This window comes from Phaeoacremonium minimum, assembly GCF_000392275.1.
Source record: "Phaeoacremonium minimum UCRPA7 unplaced genomic scaffold PA7_03_scaffold_270, whole genome shotgun sequence".
Lineage (NCBI taxonomy): Eukaryota > Fungi > Ascomycota > Sordariomycetes > Togniniales > Togniniaceae > Phaeoacremonium > Phaeoacremonium minimum.
Genome location: NW_006921175.1, coordinates 201,367 through 217,896, shown reverse-complemented (window position 1 = coordinate 217,896; position 16,530 = coordinate 201,367). Strand labels below are relative to the sequence as shown.

At 49.6% G+C, this 16,530-nt stretch overlaps 6 protein-coding genes across 6 annotated transcripts; 4 read left to right on the top strand and 2 right to left on the bottom strand.

Annotated features, from left to right (window-relative positions):
- Positions 1 to 1,458: 1,458 nt before the first annotated feature.
- UCRPA7_3329 (putative palmitoyl-protein thioesterase 1 protein) lies at positions 1,459 to 2,525 on the top strand (the record flags this gene model as incomplete). The annotated part of the gene is made up of 2 exons (XM_007915850.1): positions 1,459 to 1,600; positions 1,675 to 2,525. The coding sequence occupies 2 exons, from the start codon at positions 1,459 to 1,461 to the stop codon at positions 2,523 to 2,525; spliced, it is 993 nt and encodes a 330-aa protein (XP_007914041.1).
- A 1,859-nt stretch (positions 2,526 to 4,384) lies between these two features.
- Positions 4,385 to 5,017, top strand: UCRPA7_3328 (hypothetical protein; the record flags this gene model as incomplete). Its single annotated transcript, XM_007915996.1, has 1 exon — positions 4,385 to 5,017. One exon carries the CDS (start codon positions 4,385 to 4,387, stop codon positions 5,015 to 5,017), a length of 633 nt encoding a protein of 210 aa, XP_007914187.1.
- Positions 5,018 to 5,881: 864 nt separating this feature from the next.
- On the top strand, positions 5,882 to 6,790 carry UCRPA7_3327 (putative coq5 family methyltransferase protein; the record flags this gene model as incomplete). Its single annotated transcript, XM_007915975.1, has 2 exons — positions 5,882 to 6,545; positions 6,615 to 6,790. 2 exons carry the CDS (start codon positions 5,882 to 5,884, stop codon positions 6,788 to 6,790), a joined length of 840 nt encoding a protein of 279 aa, XP_007914166.1.
- Positions 6,791 to 10,110: 3,320 nt separating this feature from the next.
- On the bottom strand, positions 10,111 to 10,677 carry UCRPA7_3326 (putative thioesterase superfamily protein; the record flags this gene model as incomplete). The annotated part of the gene is made up of 1 exon (XM_007915993.1): positions 10,111 to 10,677. The coding sequence occupies one exon, from the start codon at positions 10,675 to 10,677 to the stop codon at positions 10,111 to 10,113; it is 567 nt and encodes a 188-aa protein (XP_007914184.1).
- A 1,814-nt stretch (positions 10,678 to 12,491) lies between these two features.
- On the bottom strand, positions 12,492 to 12,773 carry UCRPA7_3325 (putative vitamin h protein; the record flags this gene model as incomplete). Its single annotated transcript, XM_007915955.1, has 1 exon — positions 12,492 to 12,773. The coding sequence occupies one exon, from the start codon at positions 12,771 to 12,773 to the stop codon at positions 12,492 to 12,494; it is 282 nt and encodes a 93-aa protein (XP_007914146.1).
- A 599-nt stretch (positions 12,774 to 13,372) lies between these two features.
- UCRPA7_3324 (putative xenobiotic compound family protein) lies at positions 13,373 to 15,140 on the top strand (the record flags this gene model as incomplete). The annotated part of the gene is made up of 6 exons (XM_007915967.1): positions 13,373 to 13,620; positions 13,688 to 13,754; positions 13,815 to 13,988; positions 14,041 to 14,111; positions 14,165 to 14,344; positions 14,417 to 15,140. 6 exons carry the CDS (start codon positions 13,373 to 13,375, stop codon positions 15,138 to 15,140), a joined length of 1,464 nt encoding a protein of 487 aa, XP_007914158.1.
- Between the last annotated feature and the right edge of the window lie 1,390 nt (positions 15,141 to 16,530).

Below are 16,530 nucleotides of genomic sequence, written 5' to 3'. Positions count from 1 at the left end.
AGGAGGACGATGAGTGCAACGAAGAGGGTGGCACGACCCCGAAACGGTGGGCTGAAGAGCGAGAGTACGAGGGTGGGAGGGAAAGCAAAGTGCGGGAGGATGTCGAGGAATTGTAGTTGGTAGCTGGCCCCGACTTGACCAGTCTTCAAAAAGAGAGGCATGAAGCCGGTAATATTGGGTAACTTTTGATTATGCTTGGACTGTTTAGGAAATTCATCCTTCTGGTTTGGTCGTCCGCCGAATCCCCAGATATTAATCAACCTCTACGATGAGCACGGCTTCACATGCGTAGCAGTCAGCAGACAAAAACACATCACATCATGCCCAGCCATTAGGTCAATTGAGGTTTGTATTCATACTACCTAGGTATGTGGGAAGTTTTGTAACTCTGCTAGCCGAGAGATGAATTGGGTTTGGTGAGAGGTCAGGCGCTTGCTTGACAGCACGATGGTGGGGTGACAGGGCGTATTTTGGGCGACCAAGACACTGAGGCTGAGACTAGACCAGCACCACCAAGCCTTGGCAGAACGCCAGCACAATGCCCAAAGCTGTGTATCGTCTACCGAAGCCTGGGGATCAAGCAACACATACTTCTTGTGGTGTGCAATTTGGTGCAGGACCATTGAAGCGCACGTGATAGTTAAAGTGAGGAGCCTTGAACTTCCAAGGACCAACGCGCAAATGGCAGATGCTGCAATGTGTTCTAGATGCCTTCACCAGCCGGCTCATTGGCTCGTCATGCTGAAAGTCACCATGCAGCCACTTCTGCAAGGGAGACTTGCGCTTGCCCTGTGCCTCGATTAGCATGTTGCGTAAGACGAGAGTCTGATGAGGCTTAGGTTGCTCAGGGGGCGTGATGGAGGAGTCAGACAAATGCAAGCGGTTTCACAGGTTTCCCTCAATCCCGTCTTGAAACATATTTGGATTGGATTGCAATCATCATAGTGCACGCTGGTGGAGTGTACTGGGAGAGATGGTTTCCACATACCTAAGAACCGGAAGATTCAGCCGGAGTCTGCTCAAGAGCCGCTCGCGACGCCCGTGTGATGGGGGTTTGCGTGGCTCCACGTATAGTACGCTCTCATCTGTAGAATATCGAGTAGGGTCACCAGCCCCTATTCATGACGCAGCTCGCACGCACTCACGCACAAGAAGTGTAGCATCATCGTGAGAGTTAGGAGAAAACAGATGTAAGGGAAAAAGACATCGCGAAAATTCAGGTGGGCAATAAATCTCGAAATTATGTAAGCATCCTGCCTGGCCAAAGCTCCCACAGCTTCCGTTGCGCTGGGACGGCACAAGCCAATGGGGAGCCCGGACTGGTTGCTCAGCCCACCTGAACCGCCGTGATGACGACCAGAGCTTCCAGGCGGCCGCCGACTCGAAGCTTCCTTTTCCTCTCACAGGATTCTTTATCCTCGTGAAACAACTCGAATAAGTTCGTCTACAACTCGCGATATGATGGCGCTGGCACGGCATCTGAAGTTTCTGCTAACCTTCGGGTCTCTCGTCTCCGCGTTCGCATTGCCTTCGCTGCAGAAGACGCTGGATGACGACGAGGACAATGACGATACGCCTCTACCCTTGGTCATCTGGCATGGTATGTTGCGCTTCACTTTCCTCATCTTTTCAGCTACGCAACTGTGTCCTCGAAGCTAACGGTATATTACAAAGGTCTTGGCGATAACTACGCTGCTGCAGGCCTTCGAGAGGTTGGCGAGCTGGCCGAGGCCATCAACCCCGGAACACTCGTCTACTACATCCGCATGGACGAGAATGCATCGCGCGACCGCTCCGCCACCTTCCTCGGAAACGTGACCCAGCAGATCGAGAAGGTTTGCAGCGACCTCGCAGCTCACCCCATCCTCTCGACCGCTCCTGCTATCGATGCCCTCGGCTTCAGTCAGGGCGGCCAGTTCCTCCGCGGATACGTCCAGAGATGCAACAACCCGCCGATCCGCAGCCTAGTCACGTTCGGCTCTCAGCACAACGGCATCAGTTCATTCAGGGACTGCCCGTTCAATGACTGGGTCTGCAAGGGAGCTATGGCTCTGTTGAAGTACAACACCTGGTCCGGCTTTGTACAGAACCGACTGGTCCCAGCCCAGTACTACCGAGACCCACTGGAATATGACCAATACTTGGAGAACTCCAACTTTCTTGCCGACATCAACAACGAGCGTGTCTTGAAGAATGTGACCTACAAGGAGAACTTGGCGAAGCTCGTCAACTTGGTTCTGTACATGTTCGAGGAGGACACAACGGTCATCCCCAAGGAGACCGCATGGTTTGAGGAGGTCAATGGAACGGAGATCACCCCACTGCGCGCAAGAAAGCTGTACTCCGAGGACTGGCTTGGTCTACGGGAGCTGGATCGCAAAGGCGGGCTCAAATTCAGAACCACTCCTGGTGATCACATGCAGTTGTCGGAGAAGACCCTGAATGATACTTTCAAGGAATTCTTCGGGCCACTGAAGAAGACTTTCTCACCGGAGCCAACCCAGCTGGGGCCGGAAGAGCTGTAAGTGCGTGTAAAACACTTGGGGATTGGGTGGGGTGGGATTCGGCGTTCTACTAGCTTATGTTATCACTATGAATGCAAGCGTTTCTCGTGTTGTTACTTTGATATTGGTGCCAACTTTGTCATGGCGTTTGTTGTAGCAATCGGCAGGCGATTCAGTTGTGTTGTTGATCTAAGTCTCGAGCGACCATCATCCTGAGCCGCTCTCCGAACACTGCGGCCGCGGGGAAGACGAGTTGCGATAAACTTACTGGCTTCCACGCAAATAGACTGTGGCTTGCTTAGCACCATCCTTGTCTTTCAATAGCTGCGATTTTATTTCATGTTATCGACTCAAATCGGCATCGCCTGGAAAAGCTCTACTAGGGTACCCAGCACCCCATGGGCGCCACCACAAGCTCATTGGCGAGGCGGCTCAGAAGAGCCAAGCTGAATGGCTAGGCCCATCTGTCAGAATCAATAACTGCCACCATGTTTCTCTAGTCAGGTCTTGACAGACGAGGCTGGACCTCAATTTCGCGGAGTTAAGAAGCGACCCGTGCTATGCGGCTGAGATTCGATGTGTTCTAGGTGCGATTTATCAGGTCTCTTGATGGGCTGACTCTGATGGGTTGTGTTGCGCCTGGTGTGCGCCATTTTGCGCCGTCGGGAGGATACGATGCCATGGCGCTCCCCCATATAACACCTAGAGGCTCACCCTCGGCGCGTCTTTTGAGAGCTTCTGTTGCTCTGTCTGGCACTTGCAAGAGCTTTCTCGATCAGTTATTTTCAAGATGCGCATCATGTTAGCGCTTGCGCTGGGCGGTCTTGCTTTATCTCAGCAACGCCAAGTTGTTCGTGCAACTCCATTATCTACGGGAGAAGAGCACAATTCAATAGCCGGACCGGGAACTCGCAATCGCTCTGATCCAGAAGAGTCATCACAGAATCCTACACACTACGTACTCAATGATCTCAGACGGTCGAGTTTAGAGGATAGAACCAATTGTCCCGGAGAGCTTGATTGCACTGACATTGCTGTCTGCTGTCCTCTTGGAACAACTTGCTGTTCTATATATTGTTGCAATCCAGGCTATGCCTGCTATTCCGATGGACTATGTTATGCAGACAATGTGTAAGTGCTTCTAATGGCAGGTCATTGGGAGTTGGCATTAGGCCGAATGCTAAACAGTTCTTAGTTTGACGGTGTATTTCACCTCCACAACCTATCACTATTCCACATATTTCACAACCGACTACGAGACGATAACGTCGACTTACTGGAGTACAACAACGGACTACACAACTGTGACTCAGCACAGTAAGAATGGTGTTGCGACTGAAACAGAATGGGTAACCGTTACGCAAGCTGTCAAGCGCGGAGGGCCTGCTGTCCCGACGGAAACAAGAGCCACTCCGGCGATCCCTGTTCCGCCTTCGTCAGAACCCACGAGCCCACCTAGAGTTGAAATGGGGCTGAGGGCGCGTGATGTGGGGATAAGGCACATTCTCGAGGATATTGGTTTTCTAGAAAAGCGTGCGTCGACGGCTTACATCACTGTGTGGACAACTTCCACTGTCTATGATTATGAACCTGGATACACCTCCTATGATTATGATTATATTACGAGCTACAAAGGTTCTATGGTCACGCGGACCTCAGTTATATTTGATGGCGCCAGCACGACTGTCACTGTCACCTCAACAGACACAGTCCAATCTCACAAAGATGACCCTACTCCAACCGATCCGGGGCCGCAAAACACAACTCCCCATCAAACCACACCAGACCCGACACCAGATCCGACGCCGAATACACCAACAGAGCCTATTTCAGTGACGATAACTTTGACGCCCACTGGAACTAGCAGCATATCAGGAAGCATGGTCCTCACGACGTCATACTCCAGTGGCGCCGCTATCATCTATCCGGTGGCTGAGCCTACTATCACAAGCTCCAATTCGGCTTCTCCCACTGGGGCCAGTCATGGACACGGTGGCCTATCAACTAGTGCAAAGATTGGAATCGGTGTCGGCGCCGCAGTCGGCGGTGTCCTACTCCTCGTCCTCATTGCACTAGCTGTCTGGCGCATGCGGAAGAGCCGCGCCGACCACGTCGACACCTCCCAGAACACGGGAGACTGGGACATGGTCGATGCAAACAGACTGCCACCGCCTCCGCCAGTGCCGACAGTGCCCGTGGTGTATACTGCGTACCACGAGAAGGAGCCTACGAGTCCCGGGCCCTCCATCGCCACAACGGCCGTGGCGTCTTCGACTCCGCAATATCCCTCACAGGCGGAGCTTCATGGACAGTCGCACGTGCGGAGCTTTGGTAGTGCGCAGGAGCTGGATAGCTATACGCAGAGCTATAGGACGGTGTCACCGATGCAGGAGCTGTATGGCTCACCGACTTCGCCGTCAGAGCTGAGCCATGATCCCCTGACGCAGCCAACGCAGGTATATTACCCACCTGTGCCGTATCGTGCTGGTGCGCAAAGTCCTGGATGGCATTAATAGCAATTTTTGGTTGTGGTATTTGGCGTTATGAGACGGAGATCAAGTGGCATCCTAATAAGCTTGGTAGCTAGCTCTTACTCAGTCAGCTTGATCTTTCCCTCACGAATCAAAGGATCCCTGGACTAGGAATGGTACAGGTCGTTAAATAGATATTATTCCCACGATTTGTCAATTGAAAAGGCTGTTCCATACATCATCGTGAAACATGTGTACACGCGGGAATTTGTCAATTGGCACAACGAGACAGATTTTCGAGACCCGTTCGGTTTTGGAGATAGTTAGCTCGCAATATGAAAGTTGATGGACTTATTTCTCGAGGGAGCCCGGAGCCAACGTTGCGCGTGAAAGTGCGTACAATAATAGGAGTGAGCTGCCGAGTTTCATTGAGTTGTCCCTCGAGCTCACCCCGTGATTTTCTGCTTGAGTTGTCTCCAAATTATGCGTGCATGATGCTGGACGAAAGTGTATGCTGGGTGGTATCTTGCTCGAGCTTCTGTGAAGGATTTAGACATTTGGCTTGGACGCGTCCCTGCAGCCGGTCATTTCATGCCTGAGATTGACAGTTCCTGCAGCCACTCATGTTGGGGTTTGAACTTGGGGAAATAGGTGCGAGCCAGCCGTTGTCGAACCGCCGAATCGCCTCTTCAAATTCGCTGTGTGCACGCAAATGGCCATTATAGTGAGCGGCGCAGCGTCAGCGACTGGTACGAGACACCTAACCTGAAGAGCCTTGATAGCTAATTAGTCACCTGACGAGTGACGAGGGAACGCTCGGTAAATCCCAACTTGAGCCTGCAACTTCAAAGTCATTGAAAGTCGCCTCAGTCGACATAGATTTCCATTCTTTCCTTTCGAATAGCAATGGAGCAAGAGCGACCTACCAGCGAGAAGCCGGGGCATCCGCCCGCTCAAGCGAGCCTACACGAGGTGCGGACTGCCGAGAACAGCGCTGCCTTTTTGCTGCCCAAGTTACAGTCTATGAAAGAATCCAACCCCCATCTGAAGCTCTTAGACGTCGGCGCTGGCTCAGGCACCATCTCCGTGAGTTTCTCCAAGCTCATTCCCGATGGCCACGTTATCGGTGTCGACGTCAACGCCAACATCTTGCCTCGGGCACAAGCTGTCGCTGAAGAGGCCGGCGTCCAAAATATCGAGTTTCAGCAGGGCAGTATCTACAGTCTTCCATTTCCTGATGAGACATTCGACCTCACATTTTGTCATCAGGTGCTGATTCACATCGGCAATCCTTGGGACGCGCTGCGTGAAATGCTCCGAGTGACAAAGCGAGGCGGCATTGTTGCAGCCCGTGAGGGAGACTACGAAACGGAGTGCGTCTGGCCGGAATCTTCTGAGCTGTTAAAGTTCCATAAACTCATGGCAGGCCTTATGAGTGCCGGCGGCGGCACTCCAACTGCAGGTCGACAGCTCGTTTCCTGGGCACTCAAGGCTGGTGTCGAGCGAAGCCAGGTTACTCTCAGCTTTAGTACGACATCCTACCAAACGCCAAGCGAAAGGACAACGTTGTGTAAGTTTCAGTCTTCCGGTCTACATCTCATAATCGCGGGTATAGTTCTAATGGCTGTGCCTTCTCTAGCCGAGGGCTTGTGCGATCAGCTCAGAGGAGGTGCTCGGCTACGTGAGAAAGCTGTCAAATTCGGTCTAGGTACCGAGATTGATTTTGAGGAAATGATTCAGGCCTGGAAGGAGTGGGCAAAGAGTGATGATGCAAGTTTGGCAATGCTGCATGGAGAAATCCTTGTCCAAAAGTAACCTTAGATGTCAAATGACCTTGCTGCCGGCCCATGTATACTGAGAATGTAACGAAGACGCATGATAGCTCAACGCGAGCTCAAAAATGGAGGAAGGCGTGCTTTGCTCTCCACGGTAGAGGGTACGTAAAATTAGTCGGTGAAAGTCCGTGTTTCAGCATACAAAGAGCAGTGGTCTACTTAAAGAGTATCGCTATGGGATGTGGACCCAACTACCACGAACATGTTCCGAATGCTTGTTCCCAGTGGAGTCAAGAGGTTGGGAGCAGCTACTGTTGGGCCTCATGACAAAACACACACCGCGCTCAAGCATTAGACCAGTCTTCAAGCCACGCTTCTATGCCTGTTAATATATAGGAGACTTGTCTTTATCCATTGAGAAACACTCCGTATAAGATGTGGAGGGACTGCCTTATGGAGAGTACAACGAATATTGGACATTCTAAAATCTCCGAGTGCTTATTATGGGTGCGATATGATGTATTCCGAATGACAAGTCTGTTTAAGTACACAGATTACTACGTCTTGAACACGGATGCCTGCAATACGCATCTAAACTGGCATACGGCATTTTCGCTATTAGTGGGAGTAGAGACGGTCAAATTGAAGATAAACGAGAGTAAAAAGCAAAAAGCCGAAGTGTTGGGGCAAATAGCTTCTATTCAGGGGGTGGACTCTCAGGTCAAGCCAAGTGTTGCCTGATGCTTTTGGACCAAGTAACATAGTGGCTTCTGAAACGTCTGATTGGGCGATGTGGCGGCTTATGTGAGGGGACGGCTGAATTTCAGCTGAACGAGGATGATGCAAAGCCACCACTCGCACCTCATTTCTGAACCACTCTCGACATGCGTTTATAACAAGCCAGTCCTCACTTCTTTTGAGACCGGACTGCGCGCCCCATGGTCTGCGAATTCCTGCTATGGGCGCGACATTGTCAAGATTGTGGAATAGACTGTTTGGCCGTCGACTTCACCCCGCAACATTTGCGTATCTGACACCACTTCGCCCTTTCTCAATTCGACTGCTGACCCTCGTGCGGCCGAAGTGGTATACTCTTAACTTGGTGACGCCAAAACTCCTTATTAAAACATATTCCTTGGATGATCTGCCCAACTATGTGGCATTATCGTACACTTGGGGTCCCTCCCACGACACAGTCCCCGGCCGTGGATACGACGAGGGCGATAAAATTTCAATTCTCCTTAATGGGAAGCCATTTCCTATTTTCCCGAATTTAATGGACGCATTGTACGCGTTGCAAAGAAAGTGGGACTTTGATGACGATGTCCAGCACTTGTGGATAGACGCTATCTGCATTAACCAGCAAGATCTAACTGAGAGAGCAGCTCAAGTTGAAATTATGAACCAAATATACAAAAGTGCTTCTTCTACCGCTGTATGGCTGGGGAAAGGAGACTCTCAAACAAGAGCAGCGTTGCGGCTATATGAGTCCATCTTGAGGATTCCCCCAGAGGACTTCGCGCCTTACTATCAACAGTACCCGAATATAACTCCCCCACCAGATGCGTTCTGGCATATGCGAGGTTTGCCCAGCCCGCATAATGAAGGGTTATGGGCACCGTTGGTTCGGCTTTTTGAGAACCGGTGGTTCAGCAGAACTTGGGTCATCCAGGAAGTCACGCTTTCAAAGAAGATCATCATGCTTTGGGGACGCAGTGGCATGACGTGGGATAGCCTTGGACATGTGGCATTGGCGGGCCGGGCAGCAAGGGTCGGTCAAACCCGAGGGCTACCAAACTTGACCCAATATCTCTCTGGCAATACTGAACACCCGAAAAGCGAGGATTGGGTTGTGCATGATCCACTGGCGAACATATTCCAGCTTTGGGGCAACAGACACAGATATCTTCAACGAAGCCAAAACCAATTGGATGAGACTTTACTTAACGAAATGCGGTCTCTTTGTGGTTGTTCTGATCCAACGGAATCATCATGGCTGATGTACTTCTCTTTGATCAATCGGTGGGCGGGAGCAACAGACCCTCGGGATAAGGTATTTGGCCACCTGGGTATACTAAGAGATATCACCGGATGCACCAGCAAGTCGGCAACAATTCACGCTTCATATTCGGCTACGACAACGAATTTAGAGATCTATAAGAAGATGATGCAAAAACTTATACACGATACGGACAGCTTGACTGTACTCATGGCTGTCAATGATTCGCCTCTATCAAGAGACGAGGCGTTACCTTCTTGGGTACCAGATCTCTCTAAACAGCAAGGCCTTGACCTCATGTGGTCTATCAGGCCGCAGTTCGGTGCTAATGGTAGCCGAAATCAGATGGCTAATCTCTCCGGGACACGAAAAGTGACAGTTCATGGACAACGCCTTCGCGTGAACGGTACGGTCATTGGAACAATATCGCTGCTCAGCTGTTCCTTGATCGACTTAACGGGCCCGAACTGGCATAAATGGACTGGCCATATACTAAAAACAGATCAGTTATACGGGTTGACAGGAGAGCCGCGTGTGGAAGCCTTCTGGAGAACAATGCTGATGAATTCGGTTGCGAGGAGGTCGCCTGCCAAGTCAGCAACTGGCGAGCTCTTTCGAGCGTTTATTCTACAATGTTTAGCAAGATACTTTCCCGGACCTGAACCCAGCGGCAGCAGTAAAGCTGACGAAGAGTACCGGAATGCAATTGACAACATCAACAATTTGTCAAGGTCCGACTTTTCTTCACATATGCCGTCTTTTCTGGGATTAACCAACCTTATCGCACAAATTGCTGGACTTGCTGAAGAAGAAGTCCAATTTTTATCAAATGATAGGATTATTGAAGCTCTTACAAGCTGTGTAGAGAAAATGTCGACATTTGTAAGTGGACTAGATAGCAGCATGATAAATCGGAGGTTCGTGCTGTCGGATCTGGGCCACTATATCAACGCACCGATGTGGACTAAAGTCGGTGATATAATCATCGTCCTGAACTCCTGTCCATGCCCTCTCGTGCTCAGGAGAAATCATTCGGACCCGTCTTGCTATACAATTGTTGGATCAGCGTATGTTCATGGGATTATGTACGGAGAAGCAATAAGCGACGAGACGCAGTGGGAGGAAGTATGTATTAGCTGAGAGCTGAGATAGCATTCTTGAAGCTAGTATCTCGCATCTAAATAACTAATTTCTCAGTCAATTTGCGCTGAGAAGTTAACAGAATGTCTATGGGCGACAATTTGTGAGTACGTTAGATATATATCCCGACTCCATGAATAGAGCTCTTCATGACGCAACATTCATCCTATAAATGGAGAGTTTTTCATGCAAACATGATCCGAATCGACTCCCCCAGCTGCTTACAACTTCTCCTTCAAATCAATGAACAGGCCCTCAGCGGACGCGCGAACAACCCCACGTTCGTCCTCAATGCGCCCTTCGATGAGATGTTTGCGGCCCTCCGCCTTCTGATAACGAGCTGTTACCAGTATTGTCGAAGGAGTCTTTACATGTTTGATAAACTTGGTATTGAACCAAGCGGTGACCTGAGGAGGACCGTGATACACACCACGCATCATGTTGACAAGCGGTAACAGCCCCATCACCTCGTCTAGGATGGCCATTACCACGCCGCCATGGCATACTTCGGGAAAAGTGTTGACAAGCGAGCCCAGAGTAATAAAGGAAGCGAGCTCAGTAATGGGGTTGTCACTATTTTCAGGCTCGGTGTAGAATGTGATGAAATTTGAGATGGTGTCTTTTGTATTGAGAGTTTGCCCGAAGTACACGTTCGAGTTCACTGAAGGCGGAAGGCGACAAAACGTCTCGGCGACGGCGACGCCCGGCTGATTCAGATGCGCTGCGCACCAGGGAATAGATTTGAAGTGCTCAACTTCGGGGCTGACCTCATCATCGGATGAAGACATACTTGCAGACCGTGAAAGATGGAGTCTCGTTTGTCTCGAATGAGCTCCGATTAGAATGGATGATTGAAAGGTTCTGTGAAATGGGCGATGATTCGACGCAGCGAATGGTTCATTTACATGGTTACATAATCATGTTAGGATCATTAGGGTGCTGACAGAATTGCGGCGCGCACGCCGCTTAACCCTGCCAACCTACTGTGATTCTACTGTCTCGACTGTGTTCCTATACTGAGTAACTGGAGCTTAGATCCCCTGTCTTTTGCCGTCTCAAGCCCCGATAAAATTTCCGCTCTTGGAACACATTGATATCGTCTTCGAACAATGTCCGGCCCTCCTTTCGTGCCTTGAGGACCAGTCTCCGCACTCTCTTTACGTCATACTCGGTGTTCCGCGTAAGATACCATGTCCAGATATTAGCAACCCATGCAGCGATGATGCATGCAGCCGCAATGGCGAAACTATTCTTGTACCCATTGTGTGCCCATTTCGACTGGAAGAGTTGCGGGCCTACCACGCCGCCTAGTTGAGCAATGCCAGATTGCACGCCATATGTTAGCGCCGTACCGGTTGTGCCGACCAGCGTCGCGGACCGCCACGCCCAAAAGGGGATGAAGTAGGACTGATAGAAAAGCTGGCCGAGAATGCAACTGATGTAGATCCCTACATGATTGTGAATGGTGAAGAAAAGGACAAAACAGACGACCATTCCCGACATTATAATCCTGAAAGTCAATTGATGTTAGTGAAAGTTTGAACCTTTGGCAAAAGAATTACTGACATGATATAAGCTGGGCGAACAATAAAAGCCCGAGAAATAAACCACGCTGAGAAGATGAGTCCCAGTATAGCTGCAACTGCAGGCGGGATGTTCAGAAGCTGGTTCTTGGGCAGCCCAACGAAGCCCAGATTCGTCACAATAGTCGGGAGGTACCACGTCAGTGCATAACCACCCAGATTGACGAGTGTCTGAGAGAGCGTAAAAGACCAAATTAATGGCGACTTCAGCGTGACCACGATCTCCTTCTTAGAGAAGGCCGGGTCACTTGTTAAAGGGGCATTTTCGGGCAGCCTCGCCTCAATAAATTCTTGTTCGCGTTCTGTGAGCCAGCTTTTACTGCGTGGCGATTTTGGATAGTCAGGAAGAAACCAATAGACTGCCACGGAGAACACAATTGTTACGAGGCCTTCGATAAGATATACCCAGCGCCAGGCACTTAGGCCCCGAATACCGTTCATGTAACTGATTCCGTAGCACAAAAGCGAGCCAACAATGCCAGAAAGGCAAGAGATGCCGAAGAACCAGGTGACTGGTCTTCCTACCTCGTCTGTCCGATACCAGCTTGACAATTGCGCCATAACACCTGGAAACATGCCTGCTTCGAACATGCTATTGACTAACGTATCAGTACCAATTCTCCATGAGTGATGGACTCACTTATCGGATTGCGGAATGGTTCTTACCCGAGCAAAAAGCGTACAGCAAATAACTGATGGTGGTTTTGCACAGCAGCATGGCAGGCAGTGATGATCCCCCAGGTGAAGAATATGCGAGACTGCCAGACGTGGGGAGTCATGCGCTTGAGTAGAAGGTTACTGGGTGCTTCGAAGATGATATATGCGATCTGCAGTGATTTTAATAACGTCGCAGTAGCTTAGGCATCGTATTGCCCGATATCATACATACGCCATATATTGACCCAACCCAATTATAGAGATCGGCAGTCATTCCCAGTTCCGTGATGATGTTGCGTGGTTCCCCCACTTGAAGCACTTTGACGTTTGCCGCATTATTGGTATCGATCTAATTGATAATGTTAATTATCGTGGCTGTTCTTCGCAAATGGGAATTGATTCTGACGAACCTGCTTGATCATGTACATCAGACCAATGAGCACCGAAAAGCGCAACTCGACCTTGCGCATGATGGACTTTTCCTCTTCCGCGGTAAATGTAGATAGGAAGGCAGCTCTTGCTTCGGGATCATCTCGGAGGAGGACCGTTGCGGCGCGTGAGACCTTGACTTCGGCTTGCTTCCGCGTGGCCTCTGCCGCCTCGGGGTCTACAACGACCGCGCGTGGTTCTATTGGCTCGGCCATGATTTGCTTTTTGAGTTTCAAAATGGTTGCAACCAAGTGTGGGCTCTCGTACAATAAATGTGACAGACACATTGTTGAAAATACGCACTGCTACTTTTATATGATACTAAAAAATTGGCGAATTGCGACGATACAGTATGATGTGCTACCGCCGAGGGATGGCGACCACAGTTGACCCTGGCTCGGCGCCCACCTCTCCCCATAATAAAGTGAGCGACTTCCGGTAATTGAACAAGATAGGGCATTTTCTCATTCAATAAGCGCGATATCCCACAATTTCGGGCGTGGGGGGATGACGAAATACTAGATCAAGTTTCCGTTATTGAAATCTCGTCGCCAGCATAGTTATACAATACCCCATTGCAAAATATCATTCCTCGATGCCGCCATTGGTCTCCGCTTTGCCGGCTCCGGCCCGGAGCGAGGAACTATCTTCAAACTTCATGTCAATTCCGATAGTTGTTCAGGCGAACATAAGATACGATAACGTAGTAACTATTATTTTGCGAAGAACAGTTCGACCCTCAGAGACCAGGGTCTAGGAATTTGCGTGAGCGTCACACAAATAGAAAATTCGTCTCAACTGTTCATTAGTCAAGATGTCACATGTAGACGCAACAAAGAATGCAGGTAGCACGGATGGCGATAAGCCAAAGAAGAAGATCTTGCTGAACGGTTTTGATATGTTCACTGTCGGACACCTTTCCTTTGGCCAATGGCGTAATCCAAAGGATCGAGCGAAGGACAAGCGACGCGATCTCTCGTACTGGACTGACTTGGCGAAATTACTTGATAAGGGTGGCTTTACGTCTTTGTTTTTGGCCGACACATTCGGTCCATATGACGTGTGAGTTTGTTGTCTTGAATATGACCGTTTCCAGTGTCGAGTTGGTGTGACCTAACGCAAGCACCAGATATAAGGGCAGTGCAGAACCATCAATTCGGACTGGCAGTCAGTGGCCGATGGCGGATCCCGTTATAGTGAGTCTTTTGTGATGTCATCATATTCACGTTATTTTGTTGACAAGCTCAACTCTGTAGCCTGTCTCTGCTATGGCCGCAGTGACTAAGAATCTCGGCTTCGCGATTACTACTTCGACTTCATATGAGCAACCATATGTTGTCGCCAAACGATTTGCGACTCTGGATCATCTAACTAATGGCCGATTCGGGTGGAACATCGTCACTAGCTGGAAGGAGTCCGCCTCGAAAGCGGTGAGTGTCAACCATAATATTCTTTGTGATATAAGTCTGATTTCCTCATAAGGTTGGCCTTCCATTAGTGGAACATGACAAACGGTACGAGAATGCCGATGAGTATTTGCAAGTGTTATACAAGTGAGCCCTCTCGGAATGCCACTAGCCGGATTACTACTAACTGATTTCTCCAGGTTATGGGAGGGATCATGGTCAGATTTGGCCTTAAAGGAAGACCGAGAGAATGGAGTCTATGCAGACTTTGACCAGATTCGTACTATCCATCATCATGGCAAATTCAACGTGGACGCACGCTTTATTGTCGATCCGTCACCACAAAGAACGCCAGTATTGTTTCAAGCGGGCACATCACCGTGAGTACTGAACTCTCAATATTATCACGTCTGTTGAATCTGGCGTGGGAGCTGATAAAATCATGTGGATAGTGCTGGTATCAAGTTTGGCGCAACTCACGCTGAAGGCATCTTCGTTTCCGGTCTCTCACCGCATGTAGTCGCTCCTCGGGTCAGGGCAATTCGTGAGGCCGCTGCAGCAGCAGGTCGTGACCCAGCCTCGGTTAAGATCTTTGCGATGATTACACCAATCATTGGCAAGGACGAAGAAGATGCCAAGCGCAAGTACGAGGAGGCTCTGAAATATGTCCTGATTGAAGGCGGACTGGCGCAATTCTCAGCTGGCTCTGGCATTGACGTCTCCAAATTCGACCTGGATCACGAGTTGACTGAGAAAGACATTTCGCAGCTTCAGCGAGTGCAGTCATCAATATACAATCTCCAATATCGTGGCGAAGATGTTCCAAAGCTGACACCGCGGAATTTAGGTACAGTGGCTGCCATCGGAGGAACAGGAGCAATGCCCGTTGGTACAGCTAGTCAGGTAGCCGATGCGTTTGAGCAGTGGATCGACATCGCGGACGTTGATGGATTCAATCTAGGCTATGTGATTACACCCGGGAGCTTTGAGGATGCTGTAGAGTTGCTGGTGCCCGAGCTAAGACGTAGGGGGTTGCTGGCAGAGGCAATTCCAGAAGATGCACCTCAACAGACATTACGCGAGCAGATCTATGGAGTTGGACAAAAGGGATTGCGGAAGGACCATCCCGGTTATAAGTTCAAGTATGGGACGTATGAAGCCAATCAGGCCGACTAGGGGACAAAAACGGAACATTTAGGCTGCCTATAACTTCCACAAACGGCTGATTGTGGCGAAACTCAAGTTGACGAGTAGTCTTTTGCGCATATATACTGATGATGCATTAATCTACGCTCTGCTCTGGCCATGTTGGTAGAATTTATTGCGACTTGACTTATCTACTGATCAAACGCCGGCCAGTGCCGTAGACGTATGTATCTGGCGTGATCGTTGATCAACTTAATGTGGCCGATTAATGTGCCATCCCTTTAGCAATGTTGTCTTCAACCAAAGCCCAGTATGCGGATTGACTTCTTTTTCGAAGCTTTTTACCGTATAAAATCGCAAAGATGAATACTGCACTAGCAGCCATTCCGATAAAAGAGGCGGAAATGAAACAGTTCTGTAGTCCGAGGTCGTCGAGCCACGGTGTAATCCCATAACCTTAGCATAAGTGTTAGACGAATGAGGCACAGATGCTAGGACGAGGGAATGTAATGTGGCATACCTATAGCAAAACTCATAGTGTTTCTGATGATGATGACAGTTGTCATACCATCCGCACTCATCTCTTTGTAGCTATCAATGAGATAGTTAACACTGAGGGTGATTCCACAAGTATTCGCGAATGACAGCATCCCCATCGCCCAGACAAGGCCGAACCAATGAACTCCCTGGGACGCGCCGACACCCCAAATGATCAGGGAGACTGGAATGATTACTGTAGTGACGGCGAATGGCCAAAGACGTTGTTCTGGCTCCATTATTCCGTTGTTGCGTCGAGCTAAGCGGATCGTAAGCCAGTCGCTGAAGCGGCCAGTAAATGCTGCACTGTGATGCAGAAACAAGGGTCAGTGACAAGTACTTTTGAATAGATGAATTAAGATTTGGCAACTCACCCAAGCACTGTTCCTATCAGTGGTGACACGTAACTAAGTCCAACCATGGCCGCACTGAAATTGTATGGTGCGCCACCGAGAATCACTGAAGCGGTAGCATTCAGAACAGTGAACCAAATTAGGTAGGATCCATATGAGAATCTAGTAATCGGTCAGATATGATCTATCCGATTTGTGTCAGCTTTGATTTCAAACATACCCTGCATAAAACACGACTGGCCAGGCGAGGAACGCCAACTGTTGTTTCATTCTGTGAAAGAACCTATTTGGTCGGGGAGAGTCACGAAGTGACAACTTTTGCAGGAATGTCTTCTGTGAGTAGGTCGATCCTGTTGCAAAATCTGTGGTGTTGGCTGGCGGCTGTACTGTTCCCGCGGTCTTCTCGTCATCAACAAGCTTGGCTTCTTGTGTTCCTGTGGGAGCCGCATTTTCAACTACACCGACAGTAGTACGGTCGTAGTTTGTCTCTTCCATGAAAAAGAATAAGAAAAAGAAAGCGATGGCGAGAA